Source organism: Dermacentor variabilis, chromosome 4 (assembly GCF_050947875.1).
Source record: "Dermacentor variabilis isolate Ectoservices chromosome 4, ASM5094787v1, whole genome shotgun sequence".
Taxonomy (NCBI): domain Eukaryota; kingdom Metazoa; phylum Arthropoda; class Arachnida; order Ixodida; family Ixodidae; genus Dermacentor; species Dermacentor variabilis.
Window position 1 is genome coordinate 180,074,824 of NC_134571.1, and position 26,224 is coordinate 180,101,047.

Genomic DNA, 26,224 nt, shown 5'->3' on the forward strand with positions numbered 1-26,224 from the left:
ATCAATATCTTCGAAAGGAAAATCATAGGAAAGCTGCAATGCATTTTACATTGCGCGCGTGCGCAGTGGCTTCAAATGTTGCTTGTGGCGCTTTATTTAAAAGGACACGGGCCATTCAGCAGTAATGAACTCCGTTGGTGTCAGTGCCTCCTTTTGCGACTCGCCCATCTCGTCTTTCGCGCTGTTCCTTTCGGAGACGTTGCGAATGTGTTAATAATTCTTCCGCGCAGATGGCATCGCCTTCGAAGCCGACAGCCCCAGACGGAAAGTCCCATGGCCTGGTGCATCCCTCATCGGCAGTGACGGCCGCTTCGTTCGGGCCGCAGCCGGAGGGTGAGCAGCCGCAGTCGCCGACGAAGCCAACCGCCAGCGCCAGGGCTAGCCCGACGTCTTCGGACCTGCCGGGTGGCCAAGAGGCAGCGGCAGCAGCGAAAGGCGGGTGAAAGCTTCTTGTGGCGAGACGGTGGGAAAGCAACAACGAGCCCAGCCTCAAACAAAAGTTCTTCGATCGCAGCAGCCCTAACTAAACATCAAGGAAAAATATCACCTGCAACTGCTATTCTCCCTAACGCGAAATTTGAGCACAGCGCTATGCGTGTTTTCATTTTGCGTGTCAATATTTTATAATATGATTATGTAGGTACACGGTTTGTATTTAAAAGAGAACGCCCTGAGTAGCGTAGCAGGCCCGGACAACCTGTCTCGCGCGGCACATTGCAAACGGAGAGGAGTGTGGCGCGACTGCCTCGCTAATCAGGAGTTCGCGATGAGGCAGCGCGTGAGTGACACTTGGCCGCGACTCGCAACAGCCGCCATGCAGCTCACGCAGCGTCTTGTTTCCATACAGACGACGCACGCTACGCCAACAACATATCGTAGCCATCGTGTCCACACTGCCCGTCTTGCGCGGCATTATGCTTTTCATAGCACACTTTGGTTTCACCAACGACTATAGAGTGGCTCTTCGTCGCGGCAAAATCGTGCCACCATGTGTCAGCGGCGACGACACCCAAGGGAGCGTCACACCGAGCCTTACACGTGGCCGCTCGCCATCACCCCTGACTGGAGCAGTGGTTCCCGTCACAGCGTTGTTACCGTGGGCTGACCTCAGGAGCTGACGCCGCGTATGAGCGCAGCCTTCAACATCTCACACCCGCCTGCCTCGCAGGCCTTAATTTCTACCTAAAGCATACGGCGCGCTGCCGCGAAGTTGTGGCGTTTTTCCTTTATACGAAACATTATGGCTACGCCGACGAAGACGGAAATTCGCCTGCAGTGTCCATCATCATCATCATCAGCCTGGTTACGCCCACTGCAGGACAAAGTCCTCTCCTATACTGCTCCAACTACTACGGTCATGTACTAATTGCGGTCATGTTGTCCCTGCAGACTTCCTAATCCCATCCGCCCACTGTTGCGTACTCCAGGGTAGCGTATCGTATTGCTCCCGAGTTGTAGCGACGCCTGCCAATTGAAGCTCGACCGACATTACAATTGGGTAGCGTGGCCTTGTCGGCGGACTGCAGGCATCCGGTAAACCATGGTGACCAAGCAAGGGAGAGACAATTTCTAGTGCGAAACTTGCACGGTTTATTCAAAGGTTGGTGAAAATGAAGAGAAGAGAATGAAGTGTTTAAAAGTACATTTCGGAGCTCCTTAAATAGGCTCTCTACAATCGTGGGAGGGATCTTGCTTGCGTCGATGTCACGTGACAGGCACAGAAAGAGGGCCCCTCCTCCTTCGGTCGCACCGAGTCTGCTGCAAAGAGGAGGCCGTCCCGCCTCCTGGAATTGTAGACGCCTGTCCGTCTCCCCTGCGCGTTGCAGGTTCGTGGAAGTTCTCCTGTAGAATTTGTTCGAGGAAAGGGTCCCTCACACACAAACACACACACACACACACACACACACACACACACACACACACACACACACACACACACACACACACACACACACACACACACACACACACACACGCACGCACGCACACACACACGCACACACACACACACACACACGCACACACACACGCACACACACACACACACACACACAAAATCGGCCTGCACACTGCGGGGCTCCCACCAGACCGGCAGGCTATCGAAATGGTCATGGCGAATTAGGAAGTCACGCTTCATTTCGACGACGCAGGGTGTGAGATGGTCGGTTGAAATTCCTTTCTGCACGTGGTGCCAGACGGCAACCGTAACAGCATCTTCGGGGGGGGGGGGAGATCCCGACGTGTAGGGGCCAGCAGCCGCTGTGCGAGGGATCGGCGTTTCAGTAGCACAATTTCCCTTAGACGTGCCGAACGCTTAGTTCGTAGCTGGTAGATTCCTGGGAGTGGTCATCAGTCCTCATGGCGCTCTTGTGACTTCTCTCCCTGATCCGGTCCGGTAAAATTGGTCTTGCAAGCGGGTCTCGCAACTTTTCGTCTCCTGCCTGGGCAAGGAATCACTCCAGAACAGTGCCGGACCCACAACCACAATGCAGCGAGCACAAGGCCACCTTCCTCCAAGACACACCAAGCTTTAAAAAAAAAAGGAAACCTGCTACACCTATCCCATTCCTTACGCGCGACCCCACCCCTGAACACTAAAAACAGCCATTTCTTGAAAGCGTTAAGACGTGGTTATTGAAATCAGCTAACAATCGACTACACTTCGGAAAAACGTATGAATTCGGAAAAACGTATGAACGAACATCAAAATGCCACGGAAACCCGGATGAACATGAGGCTTTCGTTACTCTAGGGGCAACGACTCAAACCATTGGCATTGCCGTTAAGCTTACCCTTCTTGTAGCGAATACCGAAGGTGTACTGAAGAGCCAAGCTCCAGTGCAAAAGACGACCGTTTTTCGTAGACATGGACGGCAGCCATGTGAGGGGACAGTGGTCAGTTTCTATGGTGAACCTTGAACCACCGATATTAGCGGCGAGAATTAGGAGTGGCACCGTCTCGCGAGTGACGTCACGGACGGACGCCGCTCGCTGCGGCTCGCTCGGCTGCCGCGCGCGCTCGTTCCGGTCGTGTGTGTATGTTGGGGTATGGGTGGCTCGAGCCGTACTTGTTGAAAGGTATGACGGCTTCTTTCTGTTGCCATGCCTGGACCACGGTTTCTAATTCAAAAGCGTTAAGTCGCCAAAATTTGCGGCTTGGATATCGCAAGCTACGTAGCACTGAAGGGGTCTACTGGTTTTACAATGCATATATGCGCCGTGTCTGTCCATAAATTTTGCGTAAAAATAATTTCTGCGAATTGAACGCGCGGAGTTGTGTATGATGCTTCGCTAAACATTTAACATTTCCTTAGTATTTAGCTATGAGAGACATTGCATCTTCCATGGAAGAAATATCTTGGTAATTGGCGTCAACATGTTAACTGTGTTAGAAAGGCACTGCCCAGTGAAATTGTCATCATGATTCTTATTACTCTGCTGAGTTCTAATGAAATATGGCCATTTATTAACGCGTAAAGGAGAGAGGCGCGCATTTCTGATGAAAAAGTTTGCTGTTATTTTCTCCCCTCTCTGAAACAGGCGTCCGAAAAACGAATTGATCATGCCTGCTAACACAACGGCGCCTCATGTAGAGCATTTACATAGTTGATTCATAAATACCATAGTAGCAATCACCTGAGAGAAAAGTTTCGTGGTGAAGATTGACAGCGAATCTATTGCAAGCGATGAAATGTTTCATTGTGGCCCTCAGTTGCCTTTATCGACAATATGTGGCACATCCCTCACGCAACGATAGCAACCGACTATCGGTATGGCGAGGCGCGCATTGCATGCAAAACCCATCAGTTCACTACAACTTCGAATTGAAACCATAGCGGCATTTTTTACAGCACCAATTGGAATGGCTAAAGTATTTTCGACTACAGCGCAGCTTAGATTGCCTAGAAAAGGAAAATTCAAGCTTTTTCTGCCTTACCATGCCTCGATGCAGCGTTGTTTAATTATACAAACGCAGGACTATTCGCTTCATTAGTACATAAAAGGGAACCTAACAAACCTTCATAAAGAAAACACCACAAGCCTTACATATATCACTTGTTTTTTGACCCTCCTCCGGGGAATTATGATACCTTCACATTGTCCCATACCACTAATGATTGACGCTTTGACTTCATTCCGGCTGCAGCCATACGGTCCAAAAGGCACCTTTCACTAAAAAATATGAGCCGAGCAGCCTGTGTCTGTTCGCCAAACAGATTCGTCATGTATATTCCTCGAGCAACAAGCACCAGTAAATTTCTCAATTGAGTTGAACGTGTAGCACGGAAAAGGGAATATATATTGGTACACTCCTTTTCGTACACTCCTTTTCGCCACCTTATGGTGTTGGGCTGCTGAGCACGAGGTCGCGGGATCGAATCCCGGCCACGGCGGCCGCATTTCGATGGGGGCGAAATGCGAAAACACCCGTGTGCTTAGATTTAGGTGCACGTTAAAGAACCCCAGGTGGTCAAAATGTTCGGAGTCCTCCACTACGGCGTGCCTCATAATCAGAAAGTGGTTTTGGCACGTAAAACCCCCAAAATTATTATTATTATTATTATCCTTTTCGTATTATGCAAATAGCTGTGAGCCTTCATTAGCTTTACTTCAAATTACCGCCACTTAAGATAAACACGTGAAGAACCGCCTAATTTTGAGAAGCAGTTAAAGAAGCATGTGGTGCTTGTAGAATCTAAAGTGCAGTGTTAAGTCCTCGTATTACTGCCGAGCGCTTCTTTGAAGAAATGCGAAAATTCGATATTATACCGCGAACCAGTCGTCATGAGCGAACCTGTTTTAGCGGATTAAAATCAAGGTAACTGTTGCAGAGGTCATATATAGCCAGCGTTTGTGACGTACTTGTTGCACCACGGCAGGTATGGTACCATAGGGGGATTATTGTATGCTATGTATTTGCAGTTGTAGATCCGCGCATGAAAAACCCGCAATGGGCTGGTCTGCGCTCCTTCGGCTGGCACTGCAGCGTTGCCTTTGAGAGCGCATTGTCGTCTAAGAAATAAGCTCTTTGAATAATTTTTCGTGAATGAAGACGCCGTAAAAATATATTTGAGATTACCGCCATACGTATACAAGCAGAGAGAACGAAGGCGAACAAACAAAAACACCGCAGGAAGCGCCCCGACACGGCCCGAACTGTAGCAGACGACAGGCGCGAGTCCTTCCCTGACGTCACGCGAGCGGCGCTCGCAGCGCCCCTGTAGTTCGGTCTCGGGGCTAATAGCAAGCCCGCTCCTGCACTTCCCATACTACGCAGGCGCATTATTCTTCTGATGCACTGTATGCATCCTCACGAACTGAAAGGTTTCTACTGGCGTACAGTACAGGGTGTTCGTTCTTGTCATTTCTTTTTTGACAGAGCACCACCCCAATACCCCTGTCGCTGGCATGACACTGAAGAATGAATGGTTTGGAGTAGTCGGGCGTGTTCAACACTGGCTGACTCGTTAAGTGTGTTCTTCAGCATACTAAAACCCTTTTCTTTTGCGTCATCCCACTTTACCGTTTGTGGTTCTGTTTTTCTGAGAGCATCCGTTAAAGAACTCGCAATCTCGGAATACCGCGGGATATATCTTTGGTAATAACCCGCCAAGCCAAGGAATGACATAATGTCCCGCTTGCTGCGTGGTTGCGGGAAGTTGTCTATTGCGGTCTGTTTAAACTCGGAAGGCTGACGATGGCCTTGCCCTATTACGTGACCTAGATAAACTACCTCCGCGCGCCCTCAATGGCATTTGGGAGCCTTAAAAATTAAGCCGGCCTCTCGTAGGCGACACAGCACGGTTCGCAGTGTTTGGATCCGGACTGCTGGTACGATCTGTTGGGAACTCGGCGCTGACGCCCGTGGTTGTACCTGGGTCGCAAGCCCCAAGGGTAGCGTTGGCCTGGCGGCCTGGGGTACAACTGGAAGCATCCGAAGGTCCCGGCAAAGCATGAGTCGACTGGTAACAACGAAACAACTTGTTTATTTTAACATCGCAAAGAGTTGGCGGTCAGGTTTGACCGAAGTAGAGAGACGGGAGAGCACTTCACTCAACAGAAGAAATCGGAGCCCTCCCTTTTGCGTCCGGGGGCAGCTGTTTTTATACTCTCGCAGTTGAGGGCAAGAAGGAACCCCTCAAAAGACGAGCACGTGAATGTACAATGGGCTAATGGTGACGCACACTGTCGTAGCGATGCCGTAGCACCATGACGAGCACGATCTCGTAGCACCCTGTCGAGCACGATCTCGTAGCACCCTGTTGTAGCGCAGCCGGTCGGGCACAATGACTGTAATGAGAGGATGGTCCCTGCTTTGGCATCGCCTGTTTCGGGCACAATGACTGGAATGAGAGGATGGTCCCTGCTTTGGCATCGCCTGTTTCGGGCACAATGACTGGAATGCGAGGATGATCCCTATGCGGTCGCATCGCCGCAGTCGCGCTTGGAAACACCTGGCGATGAGCGTTGCGGCGACGACGATCGGGCCAAAAATGTCTGCCGCCCCGCCGCAGTCGCGCCGGCAAAACCACGTGTCGCAGGCGAATCGCAACAGACCGCCCCGCCGGGGGAAGGAGATCCCGATGGACAGGGGACTGCATCCGCTGTCCGGAGGGATGTCGCTCGATGATGCACATAACCGAAGTCGGGCGTCCCTCGACGTTTCTTGAGCGCAGCGCACAGAGAAGGCCTCGTTCTCTCGTTCAGGTTCGCACGGGACACTGCAAAGTGACTTCGGGAGAGTTCACATTTTTGTTCTCGTTCCCGGCAAGCGTTAGAACTACGCTGAAACTCAACCGCTCAGTCAGCAAGCACGGCACAACCCTCACTAAGCCCTGCCAGGCTCTTTCCCCTTTTTATACCACTGCCTAGTTCCTTACAGTAGTCTAGCATCACTCAGAACGCGTCCACAAATTGAAAAATTGCACTAGAAAGCATATCATCACTTTGAAACACTAAACAAAAGCAATATGTTAAAAAAAAATCCTGCCTCAGGAAGAAAAACATCAGTAACAAACAATTTTGAGGCTGATTCCTACGTTAGGGGCTTCGACTTAAGCCATCGGCGTTACCGTTGAGACTCCCCTTTTTGTAACGCACCTCAAAGGAATATTGTTGTAAAGCGAGGCTCCAGCGCAGGAGGCGGCCATTTTTGGGAGAGATGGTCTGCAGCCATTGGAGAGGGCAGTGATCCGTCTCAATGATAAACCTCGAGCCGGCTAGATAGCATGACAATTTCTGAACGGCCCACACGAGACACGCACACTCTTTCTCGGTGGCGCTATACGCCTGCTCACGACTGGACAGCTTACGACTAGCATACAGGACGGGGTGTTCTACTTCTCCATTTTCCCGTTGGCACAGTACAACGCCCATGCCTCGCTCACTAGCATCGCACTGAACAATGAACCCTTTTGTATAGTCTGGCGATCGTAGCACAGGCTGGTTTGTTAGGGCACTCTTTAGGGCGCTAAAAGCTCTTTCCTTTGTTTCGTCCCAGACGACTGTTTGAGGCTCTGTCTTTCTTAGAGCATCCGTCAGGGGAGCCGCGATATCAGAGTACCTAGGGATGTACCTCTGATAGTAGCCGGCGACACCTAAGAACGACCGAATATCGGTCTTTGTGCGCGGTTGCGGAAAGTCTCGCACAGCGGCCACTTTTATTTCAGAGGGGCGGCGACGACCCTGACCAATCACGTGACCGAGGTAGACAACCTCGGCCTGTGCTAACTGGCACATAGGAGCCTTGACTGTCAAGCCCGCTTCGCGCAGGCGGGTTAGCACTGCCCGCAAGTGTGCCACATGCTCAGACCAGGATGCGGAGAATATCGCTACGTCGTCTAGATACGGTAAAGCGAATTCTTGCTGTCCCCGCAACACTTTATCCATGAGGCTTGAAAAACAGTATGGCGCGTTCTTCAAACCAAAACTCAACACTTTAGGACGGAATGTTCCCATTGGTGAAATGAACGCCGCATACCTACTAGCCTCTTCTGTAAGTGGAACCTGCCAATAACCCCTGACAAGATCTAGGGTGGAAATAAACTGAGCGCTACTAACTTTCTCAAGGCGCTCCTCGATGTTAGGGATCGGATAAATTTGATCCTTAGTGATGGAATTAAGCCTGCGGTAGTCGACGCAAGGACGAGGTTCCTTGCCCGGTACCTCAACTAAAATCAAAGGGGAGGTATAATCACTCTCACCTGCCTCAATAACACCGAGCTGTAGCATTTTCTTTACCTCAGCCTCCATAATATCGCTCTGGCGGGGTGACACCCGATACGCCTTGGATCGTACTGGCTCTGTGGAGGTAAGTTCTATATCATGAGTAAGTACAGAAGTCCTACCAGGCCTCTCAGAGAACAGACCTTGAAACTCTTGTAATAGCTGGTGTAGTTCGGTTTTCTGCTCGGGCGACAGCGGTGCTTTACTGATAAGGTCACTAATGACTTGACCGGTGTCTTCCCTGTTCGTCACTGAGCCTAGTCCTGGAAGCTCGACCGGAAGCTCTTCAGGAACGTTTACCATCATGCACACCACTGCTTCCCTTTGTCTATAAGGTTTGAGCAGATTACAGTGGTAAACTTGCTGTGCTTTCCGCTTTCCTGGCAGACTTACCACGTAGTTAACGTCCGACAGTTTCTGAACAATTCGCGCTGGGCCCTCCCACTGCACGTCTAGTTTGTTGTCTAGCGATGTGCGCAATATCATGACCTCATCGCCAACCTCAAAACGACGGGCCCTGGCTGTCCGATCATAATAAACCTTGGCCCTCTGCTGGGCCTTTGTCATTGCTTCACCTGACAACTCCTGTGCCCTTCTTAAGCGTTCGAGGAGCTTAAGCACGTACTCCACCACGACTGGGTCGTCGCCCCTACCTTCCCATGATTCTCGAAGCATGCGAAGCGGAGATCGAAGCGAGCGACCGTACACCAGTTCAGCTGGCGAAAACCCCGTAGCTGCATGCGGCGCGGTTCTTAAAGCAAACATCACCCCAGGCAGACACAGCTCCCAGTCAGTTCGATGTTCAAAACACAACGCTCTCAACACGCGCTTCATGACGGAGTGGAGCTTCTCAACGGAATTCGACTGTGGGTGGTACACTGAGCTGTGTAACAGCTTTACCCCACACCTTTCGAGAAAAGTTGTCGTCAAAGCGCTAGTAAACACTGTGCCCTGATCTGATTGGATTTCCGCAGGAAAACCAACTCGCGCAAATATGGACAGTAGTGCATTAACTATCTCAACTGAGCTGAGTTCTTTAAGCGGCACTGCTTCAGGGAACTTTGTCGCTGGGCAGATCACAGTCAAAATGTGTCTGTACCCCGTGGCTGTTACCGGCAGAGGACCCACTGTATCAATAACGAGCCGTCTAAAAGGCTCCGTTATGATAGGTACCAATTTCAACGGCGCCCTTGATTTGTCCCCTGGTTTGCCCACCCGCTGACAAGTGTCACATGTCCTCACGAAATGGTCTGCGTCCCGAAAACACCCTGGCCAATAGTACTCTTGCAAGAGACGGTCCTTAGTTTTCTTAACTCCTAGGTGTCCGGACCACGAACCCCCGTGTGACAAGCGCAACAGATCCTGACGATAGCATTGAGGCACGACCAGCTGATCGAACTCCACTCCTCTGCGGTCTAGATACTTCCGGTACAGGACTCCACCTCTTTCCACAAAACGCGCAGTTTTCCTGGCGATACCTTCTTTGACATTGCAGCGCACGTTTTCCAGGCTGCCATCCTTTTTTTGCTCGGCTATCAAAGCCGTCCGGCTGACTTTTAGCAACCTATCAAGTCCGTCTGACGTAGGCGCGATGAGCAAATCAGTAGATAGCTCTTCTAACTTTCCCGCGTCGGGCGTTTCCTCTCCAGTATCTGGCGCCTTTAACGTTACAGACTCAAGTTTATTCAGTTCGGGCGTGCTCGGAATATCAGCTTGCTGCGCCTCTGACCCTTTTTCGTTGTTTGATAACGTTGGCCCCGCAACTACCGCCTTTGCAGCGAGCTCCCGAACCTTCGATCTGGTTAAGGCCTGAACACTAGCTTCACCAAACAAAAGCCCCTTCTCGCGCAGGAGGTGATCGGACCTGTTTGAAAATAGGTACGGGTACTGGGGTGGCAGCATAGATGACACTGCCGCCTCTGTCTCAAGCGCTCCGAAAGGTCCTTCAATAAGCACTTTTGCTACCGGCAGACACACGCTATGAGCTTCCACGGCTTGCTTGATCCATGCGCACTCGCCCGTGAACATATGGGGTTCTACGTAAGACGGGTGAACTACATCCATCGTAGCTGCGGAATCGCGAAGCACTCGGCACTCTTTCCCGTTCACGAGGAGGTCTCGCATGTAAGGCTCGAGAAGCTTCATGTTCTCGTCAGTGCTGCCTATTGAAAAAAAAACAACTTTTGGTGTTGTTTCCGGACACTGCGCCGAAAAGTGACCCGGCTTCTGGCACGTATAACAAACGCGCGCTTGCCTCATCTCGAACCGCTTTCTGCGTTCGGCTTCGGCTGCCGCCGTCTCCTTAGGTTTGGTCGGACTGCTTTCACTTGCATCCTCACTACGCGTGTTCCCCTTTGCTCTCATGGGTGTGAACTTCGGCCTCTCAAACTTCGAGCCAAATTCACCCTTTTGACCGTCCTTAGCTCCGCGAGCTCGACGCGTCACAAACTCCTCGGCTAGCTCAGCGGCTTTAGCCACCGTACAAACGTCTGGCCTATCCAAGACCCAGTATCGCACGTTCTCCGGTAACCGACTATAAAACTGTTCTAGCCCGAAGCACTGCAGAACTTTATCGTGGTCACCAAACGCTTTCTCTTCTTTGAGCCACTCCTGCATGTTCGACATAAGCCTATACGCAAACTCTGTATATGACTCACTTCTGCCTTTCTCATTTTCCCGAAACTTCCGACGGAACGCCTCCGCAGACAGCCGGTACTTTTTTAGAAGACTCGATTTCACGGTGTCGAAATCCTCTGCCTCCTCTCTATCCAAGCGAGCGACTACGTCGGCCGCCTCGCCGGGTAACAAAGTGAGCAAGCGCTGTGGCCACGTTTCCCGAGAGAACCCCTGCTTCTCGCACGTTCGCTCAAAGTTAACCAGGAACAAACCAATGTCCTCTCCAAGCTTAAACGGCCGCATCAGGTCAGTCATTTTGAACAATACGCGTTCTCCTGCACCGTGTGCCTGACTTCCATTACGAGCGCGTTCCATCTCTACCTCAAGACGCTTCATTTCCAAAGCGTGTTGACGGTCACGCTCTTCTTTTTCTTTCTGCTCTTTAAGTTCGCGCTCCTGTTTCTCTTTTTGCTCTTTAAGTTCGCGCTCCTGTTTCTCTTTTTGCTCTTTAAGTTCGCGCTCCTGTCTTTTTGACCTCTCCTCAATAGTCTCAAGGCATTCCGACAGCTCGTCATCCTCAGCCTCTAACTCAAGAATAGTCCTTAGCAGTTCAGGTTTTCTGAGTTTGTCTGAGACATCCAGACCCAACTCTCTTGCAAGCTCCAACAATTTCGGTTTGCGCAACGACTTCAAATCCATGGCTGCTCTGAATGCTGCTTTCTCTACTGCTTACTATTGTCTTGCCGCAAACTAACCCGGCAGCAACGACAACCACAATTACCAGCTCTGTTTCTGACACTAACAAAAAGCCTGGCAAAGCTCAGAAGAAGAAAGTCCCGCACTCACCAAACCTCGCAGCCAAGAGTCCAGCGCAGTCGTTCCGCTGCAGGCAACCAGTCGTCACACAGGGCTCGTTGCACTGCTCCCGGATCGTCGTTGAGCTGCTCAGCATACAGTCAACTGCATCTCTTCGCTGCTGGCCTCCGTTGTCGCGATCTCACCGCTGGCAGACAGTTGTTTGAAGTCGGAGGCGATCTCACCGCTGCCAACCAGATGTTTGGATCCGGACTGCTGGTACGATCTGTTGGGAACTCGGCGCTGACGCCCGTGGTTGTACCTGGGTCGCAAGCCCCAAGGGTAGCGTTGGCCTGGCGGCCTGGGGTACAACTGGAAGCATCCGAAGGTCCCGGCAAAGCATGAGTCGACTGGTAACAACGAAACAACTTGTTTATTTTAACATCGCAAAGAGTTGGCGGTCAGGTTTGACCGAAGTAGAGAGACGGGAGAGCACTTCACTCAACAGAAGAAATCGGAGCCCTCCCTTTTGCGTCCGGGGGCAGCTATTTTTATACTCTCGCAGTTGAGGGCAAGAAGGAACCCCTCAAAAGACGAGCACGTGAATGTACAATGGGCTAATGGTGACGCACACTGTCGTAGCGATGCCGTAGCACCATGACGAGCACGATCTCGTAGCACCCTGTCGAGCACGATCTCGTAGCACCCTGTTGTAGCGCAGCCGGTCGGGCACAATGACTGTAATGAGAGGATGGTCCCTGCTTTGGCATCGCCTGTTTCGGGCACAATGACTGGAATGAGAGGATGGTCCCTGCTTTGGCATCGCCTGTTTCGGGCACAATGACTGGAATGAGAGGATGGTCCCTGCTTTGGCATCGCCTGTTTCGGGCACAATGACTGGAATGCGAGGATGATCCCTATGCGGTCGCATCGCCGCAGTCGCGCTTGGAAACACCTGGCGATGAGCGTTGCGGCGACGACGATCGGGCCAAAAATGTCTGCCGCCCCGCCGCAGTCGCGCCGGCAAAACCACGTGTCGCAGGCGAATCGCAACAGCAGGTGTTGCATATTGTCAGCCCATGATGAAGAAAAGATTGCTATATCATCGAGATACGGAAGTGCAAAGTCCTCCATTCCTCGTAGCATCTGGTCCATAAGGCTAGAGAAGCAATACGGCGCATTCTTCCATCGAAAGCTCAGGACTTTAGGATGAAAGGTTCCCATCGGGGAAATAAACGCCGCAAGCCTGCTTGCCCTCTCGGCAGTGGCGTAGCTAGGTCGTCTGGCAACCGGGGCCCATAGGTCTTCTGTCACCCCCCCCCCCCTGGTGTAGTAGAGGAAGGCGAGGATATCGACAATTTCCGGGTTTCAGCACCAGTACAGCCGCCTTGGATACGGCGCACGTTCCCCGGGTCCCCCTCTCCTTCACTTTCTTTCCCAGAGATCGCGAATGCAGCAAATATACACGCTGTTTTTCCTGCGCCAAATAACACAGGGTGCTGCACTGATAACGTGTGATAAGCCCATGTGCACATCTTCTGTCAGACTGTAAGGCTTGCCAGCCAATACAAATGCGGCATCGTGGAAAACATGACTCACGTCACAAGTAACAAAAAAATATCTTTATAATAAAGCTTTAATTTCCAATTTTAGCGGCAATATTACATTTGCAAAATTGAAGTCCGACATTCATATCTTGCCCAACAACAACTTCACAAAAATCGTCGTAGGTACTATGGTACGCAGTATTTTCTCTGTGGGCAGCCCTGAACGAAAACGAAAATTAAATTGTTTGTCAGTGACGCTGATCTCCCCACCCTATTAGAAAACGCTACCTGCCTACCCGCTGCGTGGGCGCCAATGCTATGACAATTACGAGTTCTCTTCATTCTGATCAATAAAGCCTTGTTTTCATTTACAAACGTGATTATCCGAGCTGCAGTACCACCGCAAGATTGGGAACAGAATAGAGCACGCTTCGCGTCGATTCTTGGCGTCACCATAAAAAAAGAAAGAAAAGGCTACGATGAAGCCCGTGCCAGCGAAAGCTTGCACTACTGTTGGCCTGCACTCGCAATGGAGAGGATTGAGGGATCAATGTCACTGGTCCACTATTTCATATTTCTTTCGCTGCTGCTATATACTGGGCGCCGCCCACAGTGCCAAAGTGCTGTATGTTGTAGCACCCAAAGCGATTTTGTTTAAGAAGTTTTTGTTAATAATTTGACTTTGAGCCCTCAATTCTCGAATTGAAGTGCTTCCTCTATAAGTACTAATTACAGGATTATTAAGGATATGGTTATTACTTATCTGCTATATTTTTCGCGCTACCGAGTTCCTAGTAAGCACAAAAACACATAACTTAATAGAATCTCGATCGGGAAATATCCTTACAAAATTCACTTTTCTTTTTTATAAAATTCTGTGCAGCTGATACAGACACTGTACTTGTGACATGAAGTCACACAACAACAACAGTTTTCTGAAAATTTCGAGGGTAAGAAGGAAAGCGTGAAACATAACGGCAGGTTTCGCAGCGGCTTCTCGGAGCGAGCGGGAGAGGGGAAGTAAAAGCGAGCCGGACATCGCGGCGGGCCCGCGACTACAGCCTGTCGAGTTATACGCCGCCAAACTCTTCGGCCGAACCGAGTCTGCAGTCGATCCAGAGAATCCCATTCGCGACTTTTGACGGCCCCACTTATGCAACGTCGCTCTCAACGAACGCTTCGCCGTAAACGCGAGCGCCGGGCGCGCTGGTTGAACGCCCTCTTGCTGCGGTCTTTATTCGTCTTCGCTGCGCGTTCTGAACGGAAGAGGGACCCAAGAGCCCCAACGCCTTACAACGCCTTACTGTATGTTTAGCGACTCCTGCTCCCAGCATGAACGCACAGCACGAGCACACCCCACATAAAACGTTCCGCTAAGGCGAGTAGTTTAGCGACCATTTCGCGCATTAAATTTTTTAGCCGCACATTCGTGCAATTATTTCGTGGGGTGTTGATAGAGCTGCAGTCGACAATTCTGCGGCGCAAAGCATCGGGTGCATGAGCTCGGGCTACTGGATACCGGAGCATTCTTTGCAATTTGCGCCCAGTCAAGCCGGCGGAAAGAGGGGTCTTCAGGCGTAAATGACACCCCCCCTCCCCCCCACTGGCCCCTTCAACCCGGGGCCCACGGCCCCCCGGCCCCCCCCCCCCCCCCTGTTGCTACGCCACTGCCTCTCGGTCAACGGAACATGCCAATACCCTCTGACTAAATCGGGCGTAGAGATGAAATTAGCACTGCTCACTTTCTCAAGCCTTTTCTCGATATGCGGTATTGGGTAAGACTGGTCCTTCGTGATTAAATTGAGCCTGCGCTAGTCGATACACGGTCGCGGCTCCTTTCCTGGGACCTCAACCAAGATAAGAAGCGAGTTATAATCACTCTCTCCTGGCACGATTAAACCTAGCACTAACATCTTGTTTATCTCAGCGGCCATGACTTCACGTTAACGAGGTGAAACGCGATCAGGTTTCGAACGAACTCGGTCCGATGAGGTTAACTCGATGTCGTGAACGATCGCAGTGGTCCTGCCCGGCGTGTCTAAAACTACGTATTTAAACTCAAACACGAGTTCCCTCAGACCGGCCCTTTGATTGGGATTCAACTCCGCCTGTTCTACTAACTTGTCAATGGTCTCGTGAATGTCTTTTGCCTCCGTCACTGCTGTTAACTTTGGGAAGTCGACAGGCATCTCCTCAGGTCGGTTATTCAACGAGGGTTTCAGGATCATTACCTTTTCCCCAACTTTAAAGCGTCACGTGCCAGCCGTCTTGTCATAGTAATGCTTAGCATTGCTTTGTGCCTTATGCATTTCCTGCTCAGCGATCATTGTGGCAGGGCTTACGTGCAATAACCTTCCGCTTTCTGCTTCGCGAGGCATTGCAGGCTCCGCTGCTTTACTGACCTTTTCCTTAGCTGGTACACTTTCCGCATTATCACCTATAGGGCCGTCCTGTTTCGTGCTGGTGGACGAATTCTCCGTCAAACCTGTTTCCTTCACCACTGGGCATTCATACACTGCCTTGGCCGCAAGCTCCTTTACTTTGGAACGAATTAGGGCTTGCACTGTTCCCTCACTAAACCCGATTCTCTTGAATCGTAGCAAATCCTCTGATTTGTTAGAAAACAAATACGGATAGTGCGGCGGGAGATGTGCAGAGACGGCGGCTTCAGTGTCCAGTACTCCAAAAGGGCCTTCGATACGAATCTTGGCCACAGGGAGACAAACACTGGAGGCCTCTACGGCTTCCCTTATCGAAGCACATTCTCCTGGGTATTGGCCATCCTCTACGTACGACGGATGCACCACGTCCAATGTGGCTGCCGAGTCGCGAAGCACTCTACACGGTTTGCCGTTTACCACGAGGTCTAGAATGTATGGTTCTAGCAAGTTCAGATTTTCTACGTTACTACTTAGTGACGTGACTACTAGTTTGGGATTTCTACACCCCAGGGAGATATGCCACGTTTGCTGGCAGTTGTAGCAAACTACTGGTTTCTTTGTCTCGAAAGCTTTTTCCTTCTGCCTTTCTGCACTCCGCTCGCGTGGTTCCTTCTCTCCCTCGCTGTCCTCGTCACTATGTTTCGCCCAATCTGACCTTTCCATTGTTCTACACCGACTCGACTTTGACCAGCGCTTTGGCTTGTCGGGTCTGTATTTATTTATCTCCTTCTTAGGAGCTTCGTTACCTTCGTCCGCACGGCGAGTTACGTACTCCACAGCGAGATCTGCCACTCTCGTGAGAGTGTCTACGCCTGGTCTATCCTGAACCCAATACTTGATGTTTGCTGGCAGCCGGCGGTAGAGCTGTTCTAAAGCAACGCACTGCATTGTCTTTTCGGAATCGCCGAGAGCACCCTCTTTTCTGATCCATTCCTTCAGGTTTACCTCCAAGGTGTACGGAAAATCTGTGTATGACTCCCTTTTGTTTTCTCGACATCCCTAAAATTTCGCCTGAATACTTCTGCTGATAATCTATTCTTATTATGCAGGTTCGCTTTGACTTCATTGAAGTCCTCTGCTCCTTCTTTCCCCATGCGAGTGATGATATCAGCTACCTCACGTGGCAGTAAAGTTAGCAAGCGTTGTGGCCACGGGTTTCTTGCGAATTTTGCCTTTTCACACGTGCGCTCAAACTGTACAAGAAAAAGACCTATGTCTCCTCCTACTGCGTAGGGTGCCATCAAGCCTGTGATTCTGCGCTCGCTTTCATGTGCCTTTGAGCTAGGTTTTTCAGAATTTTGAGCTTTCGAGTGCACAATCTGTAGGCGCTTCATTTCGAGGTCGCGCTCTTCTTTGGCCTCACGTGCTGCCCGCTCGCGCTCTGCTTTTCCCTCTAGGCGCTTACGCTCTTATTTTTCCTCTTTCTCTAGGCGCTTACGCTCTTCCTCTTTCTCTGCGATGCACTCTAGGCGTTCCTTCAGTTCATCGTCGTCTGCCCCGATCGCTTGGATCGCTTCTATGATCTCCAGCTTTTTCTTTGATTCCGCAATTTGGAGGCCGAACTCTTCGGCCAAGCTCAACAATTCCGGCTTCTTAAGTGCCTTCAAGTTCATGGCTGCCCTTAGTGCTGCTAACTCTTCACTCTATAACAACCTTGACGTACTCAAACTTCCGTTAACGGTAAAAAAAAATCACTGCACTGTACTTTCCAAAAAAATACGAAAAGCCAAGTGATATCTTAGTGAAGAAAAGCCGTGCACTCACCATAGGCAGTCATGAATCCAGACACCTTCCATCCGAACGTTCTCACCAGGACGAAGATGCTACGATCTCGTAGTTATCGTCCAAGTTGGCGTCTCCTGGGTTGCGTATCCCAATCGCTGCCAGTCAGTTTGTTGCGTACTCCAGGGTAGCGTATCGTACTTCTCCCGAGTTGTAGGGACGCCTGCCTATTGAAGCTGGACCGACGTTACAATTGGGTAGTTTGGCGTTGTCGGCGGACTGTAGGCATCCGGTAGACCATGGCGACCAAGCCAGGGAGAGACGATTTCTAGTGCGAAACTTGCACGGTTTATTCAAAGGTTGGTGAAAATGAAGAGAAGAGAATGAAGCCTTTAAAATTAATTTCGGATTTCGGAGCCCCTTAAATAGGCTCTCTACAATCGTGGGAGGTATCTTGCTTCCGTCGATGTCACGTGATCGGCAAAGAAAGCGGGCCCCTCTTCCTCCGGTCGCACCGAGCCTGCTGCAAGGAGGAGGCCGTCCCACCTCCTGGAATTGTAGACGCCTGTCCGTCTCCCTTGCTCGTTGCGGGTTCGTGGAAGTTCTACTGTAGAATTTGTTCGAGGAAAGGGTCCCTCTAAGCTCGCACACCCACACACACACACACCCGCCCACTCACCCACACACACACAAACACACACACACAGAAAAGAGCCCTGTACACTGCGGAGCTTCCGCCAGACCGGCAGACACTCTAAATGCTCATGGTGAATTAGGAAGTCGCGCTTTATTTTGACGAGGGGCAGGGTTAGAGATGGTCGGTTGAAATTACTTTCTGCACGTGGTGCCAGACGCCAACCCTAACACCACCTAACTTTAAGCCGCCCCTTGCTACGCTTCCCTTCCCTTGAAATCCAGTTCGTAACCCTTAATGACTATCGGTTATCTTCCCTCTTCATTACATGTCCTCCCCATGCCCCATTTCTTTTTCTTGATTTCAACTAAGATGTCATTAACTCGCGTTTCTTCCCTCACCCAATCTGCTCCTTTCTTATCCCTTAACGTTACACCTATCATTCTTCTTTCCATAGCTCGTTGCGTCGTCCTCACTTTAAATAGAACCCTTTTCGTAAGCCTCCCGGTTTCTTCCTCGTACGTGATTACTGGTAAGACACAGCTATTATACACTTTCTCTTGAGGGATAATGGCAACCTGCCGTTCATGATCTGAGAATGTCTGCCAAACGCACCCCAGTCCATTCATATTCTTCTCATTATTTCAGTCTCATGATCCGGATCCGCGGTCACTACTTGCCCTAAGTAGATGTATTCCCTTACCACCTTTAGGTCCTATCGTTACCTATCGTAAAATGTTGTCCTCTTCCGAGACTGTTAAACATTACTTTAGTTTTCTGCAGATTAATTCTTAGACCCACCCTTCTGCCTTACCTCTCCAGGTCAGTGAGCATGCATTGCAATTGGTCCCCTGAGTTACAAAGCAAGGCAGTATCATCAGCGAATCCCAGGTCACTAAGGTATTCTCCAATAACTCTTATCACCAATTCTTCCCAATCCAGGTCTCTGAGTACCTCCTGTAAACACGCTGTGAATACAATTGGAGAGGTCGAATCTCCCTGCCTGACGCCTTTCTTTATTGGGATTTTGTTGCTTTCTTTATGGAGGACTACGGTGGCTGTGGAGCCGCTATAGACATCTTTCAGTATATTTACATACGGTTCGTCTACGCCCTGATTCCGCAATGCCTCAATGACTGCTGAGGTTACGACTGAATCAAACGCTTTCTCGTAACCAATGAAAGCTATATATAAGGGTTGGTTATATTCCGCACATTTCTCTATCATGTGACTATCCTCTCTTCCATTATGGTCGTGGGTGCCACTAGTACTGTATAAATCTTTATAGAACTCCTGAAACGCTTGAACTATCTTATCCATATTAGTAGTGATATTGCCAGCTTTGTCTCTTAAGGTATACATCTGATTCTTGCCTATTCCTAGTTTCTTCTTCACTGCTTTTAGGCTTCCTCCGTTCCTGAGAGCATGTTCAATTCCATCCATATTATAGTTTCTTATGTCAGCTGTCTTACGCTTGTCGGTTAACTTCTGTAGGGCTAGAGGCCTTCATACTTTGGCGTTTCTTGATCAGATCTTTCGTCTCCTGCGATAGCTTACTGGCATCCTGTCTAATGGAGTTACCACTGACTTCTATTGCACACTCCTTAATGATGCCCATAAGATTGTCGTTCATTGCTTCAACACTAAGGTTCTCTCCCTGAGTTAAAGCCGAATACCGGTTCTGTAGCTTGATCCGGAATTCCTCTATTTTCCGTATTGCATCTGACTCATTGATCGGCTTCTTATGTACCAGTTTCTCCCTTTCCCTCCTCAAGTCTAGGCTAATTCGAGTATTTACCTTCCTATGGTCACTGCGGCGCACCTTGCCGAACACGTTCACATCTTGTATGATGCCAGGATAAGCGCAGATTATAAAGTCTGTTTAATTTCTAGTCTAGCCATTCGGGCTCCTCCACATCCACTTTCGGCTATCCCGCTTGCTGAAGAAGGTATGCATTAGCCGCATATTATTCTGTAATGTAAACTCTACTAATAACTGTCCCCTGCTATTCCTAGAGCCTATGCCATATTCCCGCACTGACTAGTCTCCAGCCTGCTTCTTGCCTACCCTGGCATTAAAGTCGCCCATCAGTGTAGTGTATTTTGTTTTGACTTTACGCATCACCGATTCCACGTCTTTATAGAAGCTTTCGACTTGCTGGTCATCATGACTGGATTTAGCGGCGTAGACCTGTGCGACCTTCAATTTGTACCTCTTATTAAGTTTCACAACAGGGGTGTCCATATAATCGATAAAAACCAGGAGGCACCGTCAGGTCAGGCAGCTAGTCTCGGCAAGCAAACTTCATCTGGCGCCACCTTGTACCCTCTGTTTGGGGCCTATCTGCACGTTGACTCTGGGCAAATATACCCTACCCTCGTAGGACAGATCTATCAAGGCGCTGTTTGCTTTGTAGTATACGTCTTAGTTACGCCCTCGTAACGAATAGTCCTGGTCACCAGATCTACACTCCTCTCGCCCACACTTCCCGCGCGCTCGACGGCTAAAAACTATGCCGCTTGGTGATCACGTGGTGAGGGCGTGTTGAGGGCGGTATGTCTAAACCTAGGCTTTTAATGCGGTCAAAGCTTACGGTGCAGTTGGTCTTTCAGCTACCATTATGCCGACGCTCAGGTGTAACGGTGACCGGTCCTCTCAGGCGGCTTATTCAGCTTTCTGTCCTGGTCATCCACAACAATGTGTTGCAAATGAAATTTACCTAGTTCTGTGTACGCAGAATTATGTTGAGCTACATCCCACATGTCCGACATATACGGGCGCAGGCAGCGATGGTGGCGCTCCTCCCGAACCACCGCCGGAGCTGCAGCCGGTGCAGGACTGCGGCCGGTTGCTGAACCGGCTGGCGCAGTCGCTGCTGGCGTCCATGCTGGACGTGCCGTCGCGCGTCCAGTGGAACCTGCTGGTGTCGCCCATCTCGCTTGCCACCGCCCTGGCCTCGCTCGTCGCGGGCTGCGAGGGCCCCACCAAGGAGGACCTGTGCAACCTGCTGCGTCTCACACTGCCCGAGGTCGAGGCCATCGTCGAGCGCTTCAAGGTACGTGCCTGCGGGAGGGGCCTCGCTGCTTCGCCGCGCGCTCCTTGCTTAACCGGAAAGATTTCCTATATTAGAGCTTCAGCCTGTCCTTACATAACTGCTACCATTCATGGAGTGTACATGGCTATACCGGTGACGTTAAAGCCGGTAGCAGCGCCCCTGGCGGCATCTTCGTCGCGCTCTAGGCAGGATTGTGATCGGCCGTTTACCCACGCGAGAACAGTCGCTCACGAGGGACGTAATAATAGTGAATGGGCCGATGACCTCGTCCAGCCATCTCTGACCGTGACTCATGGCCAGAAGTTGCGGTCTGCCAGGAGCAGGGTAAATTCCTTCGCATCACTTCTCATGCACCCAGGTACTGCCACGTCCGCACCTTCCTCTTTCCCTGTTCATGGGAAGTGATGTGCGTGTGTTTCGGACAAAGTTGCCCTCGGAGAAAAAGGGTACCAACCTACGGTTTGGTGGGACCTGATTTATCCGCCCCCTGCTGCCAAATTGGGGCAAGGCGACTGGACCAGGACAACAGAGGAGTTAAAAGGGGATATGGTCGCTTGGTGAAGAAAATGGGAAGCTGTATCTTAGTCATTAACTTCTACTATAATTCTTCTGAATCTCTTGCGCATGATTTGACAAAAACGTGTGCGTTAAACGTCTTGGATATCGGTAACAACCCCACGTTCCCATATTCCTCCACACTGAATCGATACCACAGCTCTCCGGGCCCCTGGTTGCCACAGTATAACGCGTTAAAATGTTTCAGCGTTACCTGCGTCTCGTCCAGGGAAAAACAAAAAAGGCAGTATTTCTCTAAATGCGAAGCAGGGACGCGAGTGCTTGGCGGAATATTATACCGGTGCCACAGGGCACAATATTCCATTATTTAGAAAAGTATATAACATTCAAAAAGTTATACCTTGAGATTTACGGCTTTCAATCACCATCGAGCCCGATCAGTATCGAGCTTATCGACATCGATTGGCTGCCTTCTGCAGGTATTACGCGAGCTAGCCAAATGACCACGAGCTACCGTTGCCAGCGTCGCTGCTGTGAAGTCTCGCAGCAGCAGTGTGCGTTTGCAGTGTTCTAGTATTCCCTAGACGATAACATACCCGAACACGCTAAAATCTCCAATTCCTTTGTTGCGCGGAAAAGCTTAGCCTCTCCATCAATAACTGTGCAGACCGAGGCGGCGGAGCACATGTTCTACGTGGCGAACCGGATGTTCCTGCAGTCCAACTGCCCGCTGCTGGCCACCTTCCGGTCGCACATCGAGGCCAAGTACATGACTACCGCGCAGAACGTGGACTTCGAGGTATGCGCGGATATGAGACGACCAAATCGCGCGGCTTGTCCACGTTTTATGTGCCGCCGTACCTGCAGACTGCGCTATAAATGGACTAACTTCTTTAAAAGTGAAAGTTTTTCACATTTTTATAGCACCAGCTCTTCACCTTAAGTAACGGTAACACCTCCCCAAATTAGGCTATGCTTAATATTTTTGAAAACAGACATAATTGAGAGTAAAATTTGCAAAAAAGAGACAAAACATAAGTACAAGCCACTGGTGACTGCAAAATTTGAACCCAGGTGCCGGGATATAGCACATGACGGCTGGCGCTGAAGTTATGCAGGCATTGCCCCTCAGGTTTTTGATAACAATGCCACCTTTGTAATAAACTAAGGATAACGAAAACATCCAAGCCACTGCGTTAATTATTCAATGTGAAGAGGGTTGGTTACCTATGAGTTGTGAAAGTGTGCAGCATCAGAAGAGTGCCATGTTTAAAGCATGCTGCGGAACATTCACACTGTTTCCGTTGAAAAGTCGAAGAGTTTTCATGCAGCGTTGAGCTTTGAGAGATGTCAGATCGCTGTTGAACAAGAACGCATTTGTAGCTGTTTCCAGTGAGCAGCGCGCACACTGAACAGAACTAGAAATCGCTCTTTTAACGAGGGCTACAACTTACACTCGTCTCGACCGTATGCAGCGCAGAAGGTGCGTTTACAAGAACCCATAGAAGTCGGGTATGCCAATGTCAAGTCGAAACCTCGAGGCCGAGTCTGCCTGCTGGGCCGAAATCCAGTCGTCGTGTTCACGTAAATATTAGCTGGATCGGGTTATGGGAGCATCGAGATGGGTTAAGTGCGCCAGTCTGGCTTTCTCGATGGAGCCGCAAGGCAAAACAGGCACCTAAACATAGTCGAGCTGGTTTATACCCACCCTACTTCTCAAATCCACCCGATAACGTCGAGTTCACGTATACAAAAAGTACATCTACGTTTACACGAAGCATATAAAGTTGGGTCGAGTCGGTCAGTCGGGCCGAAATCCGGTTGTCGTGTTCATGTAAACATTAGCAGGATCGGGTCGAGGGAGCATCGAGATGCGTTGAGTGAGCCGCGGCCGTCTGGCTGTCTCGATCCACCCGCTAGGCGAAATGCATCTAAACGCAGTCTAGTCGGTCTGTACCAGCCCAACTTCTCGAATGGACCCGCTGTCGTAGAGCCCAAGTATGCACGAAGCTATTGCTCTGTTTAAAGGAACCGGATAAAGTCGGGTCGGGTCGGTCAGCCGGCCCGAAATCCGATCGCCGGGGTTTATTTAAAGGGACGGCATAGGGGGGAGGGGGGGGGGAGTGGGAGCGGGCGTCCAGGCGAGTTCTGTCAATCCGCTTGGCAAGAGGCATGCTATACACGGTCAGGTCGTGCTGGGTCAGCTCGACTCAGTAATCGACTCGCTTGCGTCGAGTTCATTAAACGAAGCCCACAGTACAGCGCCGTTGGGCGCTGCGCCCGCAACGCAATTCGTACACTCCCTCTGACTGAGAGGCAGTACCGGCATCTTCGCGGCTCAATCGATGTATACAAATAACAGAGGTATTGAGACGAGATATTGCTACGTCTATCCTTAATTAACCCTTCATGGATATGTTGCGCTTAGTTTTACACTGACGATATTAAGTGAAGGACAGGACGTGGACGTACGTAGCGCAAGTACGTCCACGTCCATTGGAATGGCTGTTGGAATTAACCCGTTGGAATTGCTCACCGGGCACGAGCGCAATGTTGCGGGTTCGCTCCCTTGTCGCGGCGGCTACCTACTGAATGGGGCAGAATGCAAGCGTTAAACCATCCCACGTGGTCAAGATGAAACGTCGAGCTCACCGCTATGGCGTCCGTCATAACCAGGGTGCAGTTTCGGCTCGTCAAACCCCGCAAATCAAATCTGGAGGGCGCTTAAGCTTCACCTTTAAGAGTACAACGCGATAGCATTCAAAGAACCCTGACTGCTCTCACGCTTCCCGGCAGCTGGAGCGTATGTAACCGTGATGTTTACCTGGAAACGCTTGCCGCGAACGCTATGCAAGAAGGCGAACTCTGTGGTAAAACCACGGCCTCTTGCGTGGGCCGCGATGGGGCGTAGGCGAGCGCGAGCTGGAGATAATGCTAGGCTCAATGGCCCCAAGAGACCCACCGCGCCGGCGCGCACGAAATGGAGGACGCCGCGGCCGGTTTGTGTGTGTGTGTGTGAAGGGATTTCTTTGAGTTTTCGTGTAACATAATTATGTTTTCTCGTATAGTAAAATTATAATCCGAGATCTATATTGCTATACGTTGTGTGCAAATCATAGTTTACGATTTTTCTACGTATGTTAGCTTGAAAATTATATTATTTCACTCAATTTCTTGCATCATATGGAAGGACCGGGTATACGTGGTTCGAAAATAGTTTTGCCAGTGCGACCTCCGACTCGGGGCGCCAGATTTACTGCCACCCGGGCTGCTTAACGCTATCGCGTTGATACATCCTTGTCGAACGACACAATGTGTTTCATTCTTACTACTCACCTATATGCGAAGCCATGCTTCGATAACACGTATATGAGGATACGGTGAATTATTTAGAGATTGTACTGCTCAGCAAGTAAGTTTCTGTGGAAATGGAGGAAGTTGCACGAAAGGGAATCTGGTCGTCGACTGTTCACTTGCACTTAGCTACAAGAGAAACGCATGCGCAACTTTCTCAGGAAGAAGGATGTTGCGTGGTTGTAGGAAAGGTTTTCGTGACGGTCCGCGGATCGAGTACGGCACTGCCAGCCCTTTCTTGAACCGTTGGTCTGACAGGACGACGAACTGGGAAGCTTTCCGACGAACGGTAATTAGGGGTCTTGCATTACAGCGTGCCTCATGATCATGGAATTGGCATGCAAACCCCAACAATATAGAGCCCCAGAGGTCGGTTACCAGTGCCTTTGAAAGAAGGCAACAACCAACTCGGATTCGCACCAACACCTCCTACACAATCATAGATTAGTAAAGCCCTATAATAATAGGCATATCATGATAAATAATGCATATTGTTACGGTTCACCTTGTGCGGCCATGAATGGAACGGATGCCAAGCGCCTGAGACACGACGTTCATATTCGTCCCGCTCGTCAGCATGAAAGACTTCTCCTTCGGGTGCGTACGATGGCATTATGCACCTACTACTCCAGTTTGTCCTACGTCCAACCCCTCTACGCTAATAGGTGACTTCTCTCTGAATTCCTCTGTGTGGGCTGATCATTGGGCTGACACGACGTGCCCTACGTCCACCCCCTCTAGGCCAGGGAGTGGTTTTTCTCCGTATTCCCCCGTGTGGGCTGACCAGCGTGCTGACAAGGCCTCCTACCAGGGAGCAAGAAAGAGTGAGGCTGCCCGTATGGTGTAGGTTATTAGAATGCCAGCGAGACGCCACGGATACTTCTCTGCCCTTGCGTCGAGGAGCACGCACGCCGAACGTTTCTGTACTTTTTGTCTTGGAGCGCACCGCTCGCCGGTGGCTATGTATTAAACTTCTGTCATTTGTTTTTACATAATCTCGTTCTTCCTGCCGGACGCTCTCCGATGGTCAATCTGGTTCAAGACGGGGAAACCTTGGGCTAGCTTGTCCGACATGTTTAAAGAGGAAAATAACCGAGACTTCAGACGGGACGTTAGACGAGGAAGAGGACAGGATGAGCGGTAACTTGCAACTCGTTAACTAACAACTAGTTAGCGCTCGTCCTGTCCACTTCTTCGTCTTACCTCCCGTATGAAGTCGCGGTTCTTTTCCTCTTTAGAGATGGTCAGTCTGGTTCGACCTTCAAGCATGACGCTGTTGAAGGTCGCCGGAGAACCAGTACCAGCTTGTGACAACAG

The 26,224-nt window shown here is 50.4% G+C and overlaps 1 protein-coding gene across 1 annotated transcript in view; it reads left to right on the top strand.

Moving 5' to 3' along the window:
* Nucleotides 1-230: 230 nt before the first annotated feature.
* Nucleotides 231-26,224, top strand: part of LOC142578444 (leukocyte elastase inhibitor-like) — a 35,989-nt gene continuing 9,995 nt past the window's right edge. Inside the window, exons 1-3 of the mRNA XM_075687828.1 lie at nt 231-435; nt 20,766-21,037; nt 22,221-22,352. Coding sequence (XP_075543943.1) covers nt 231-435; nt 20,766-21,037; nt 22,221-22,352 — 609 coding nt within the window. The remainder of the gene's footprint in view (nt 436-20,765; nt 21,038-22,220; nt 22,353-26,224) is intronic.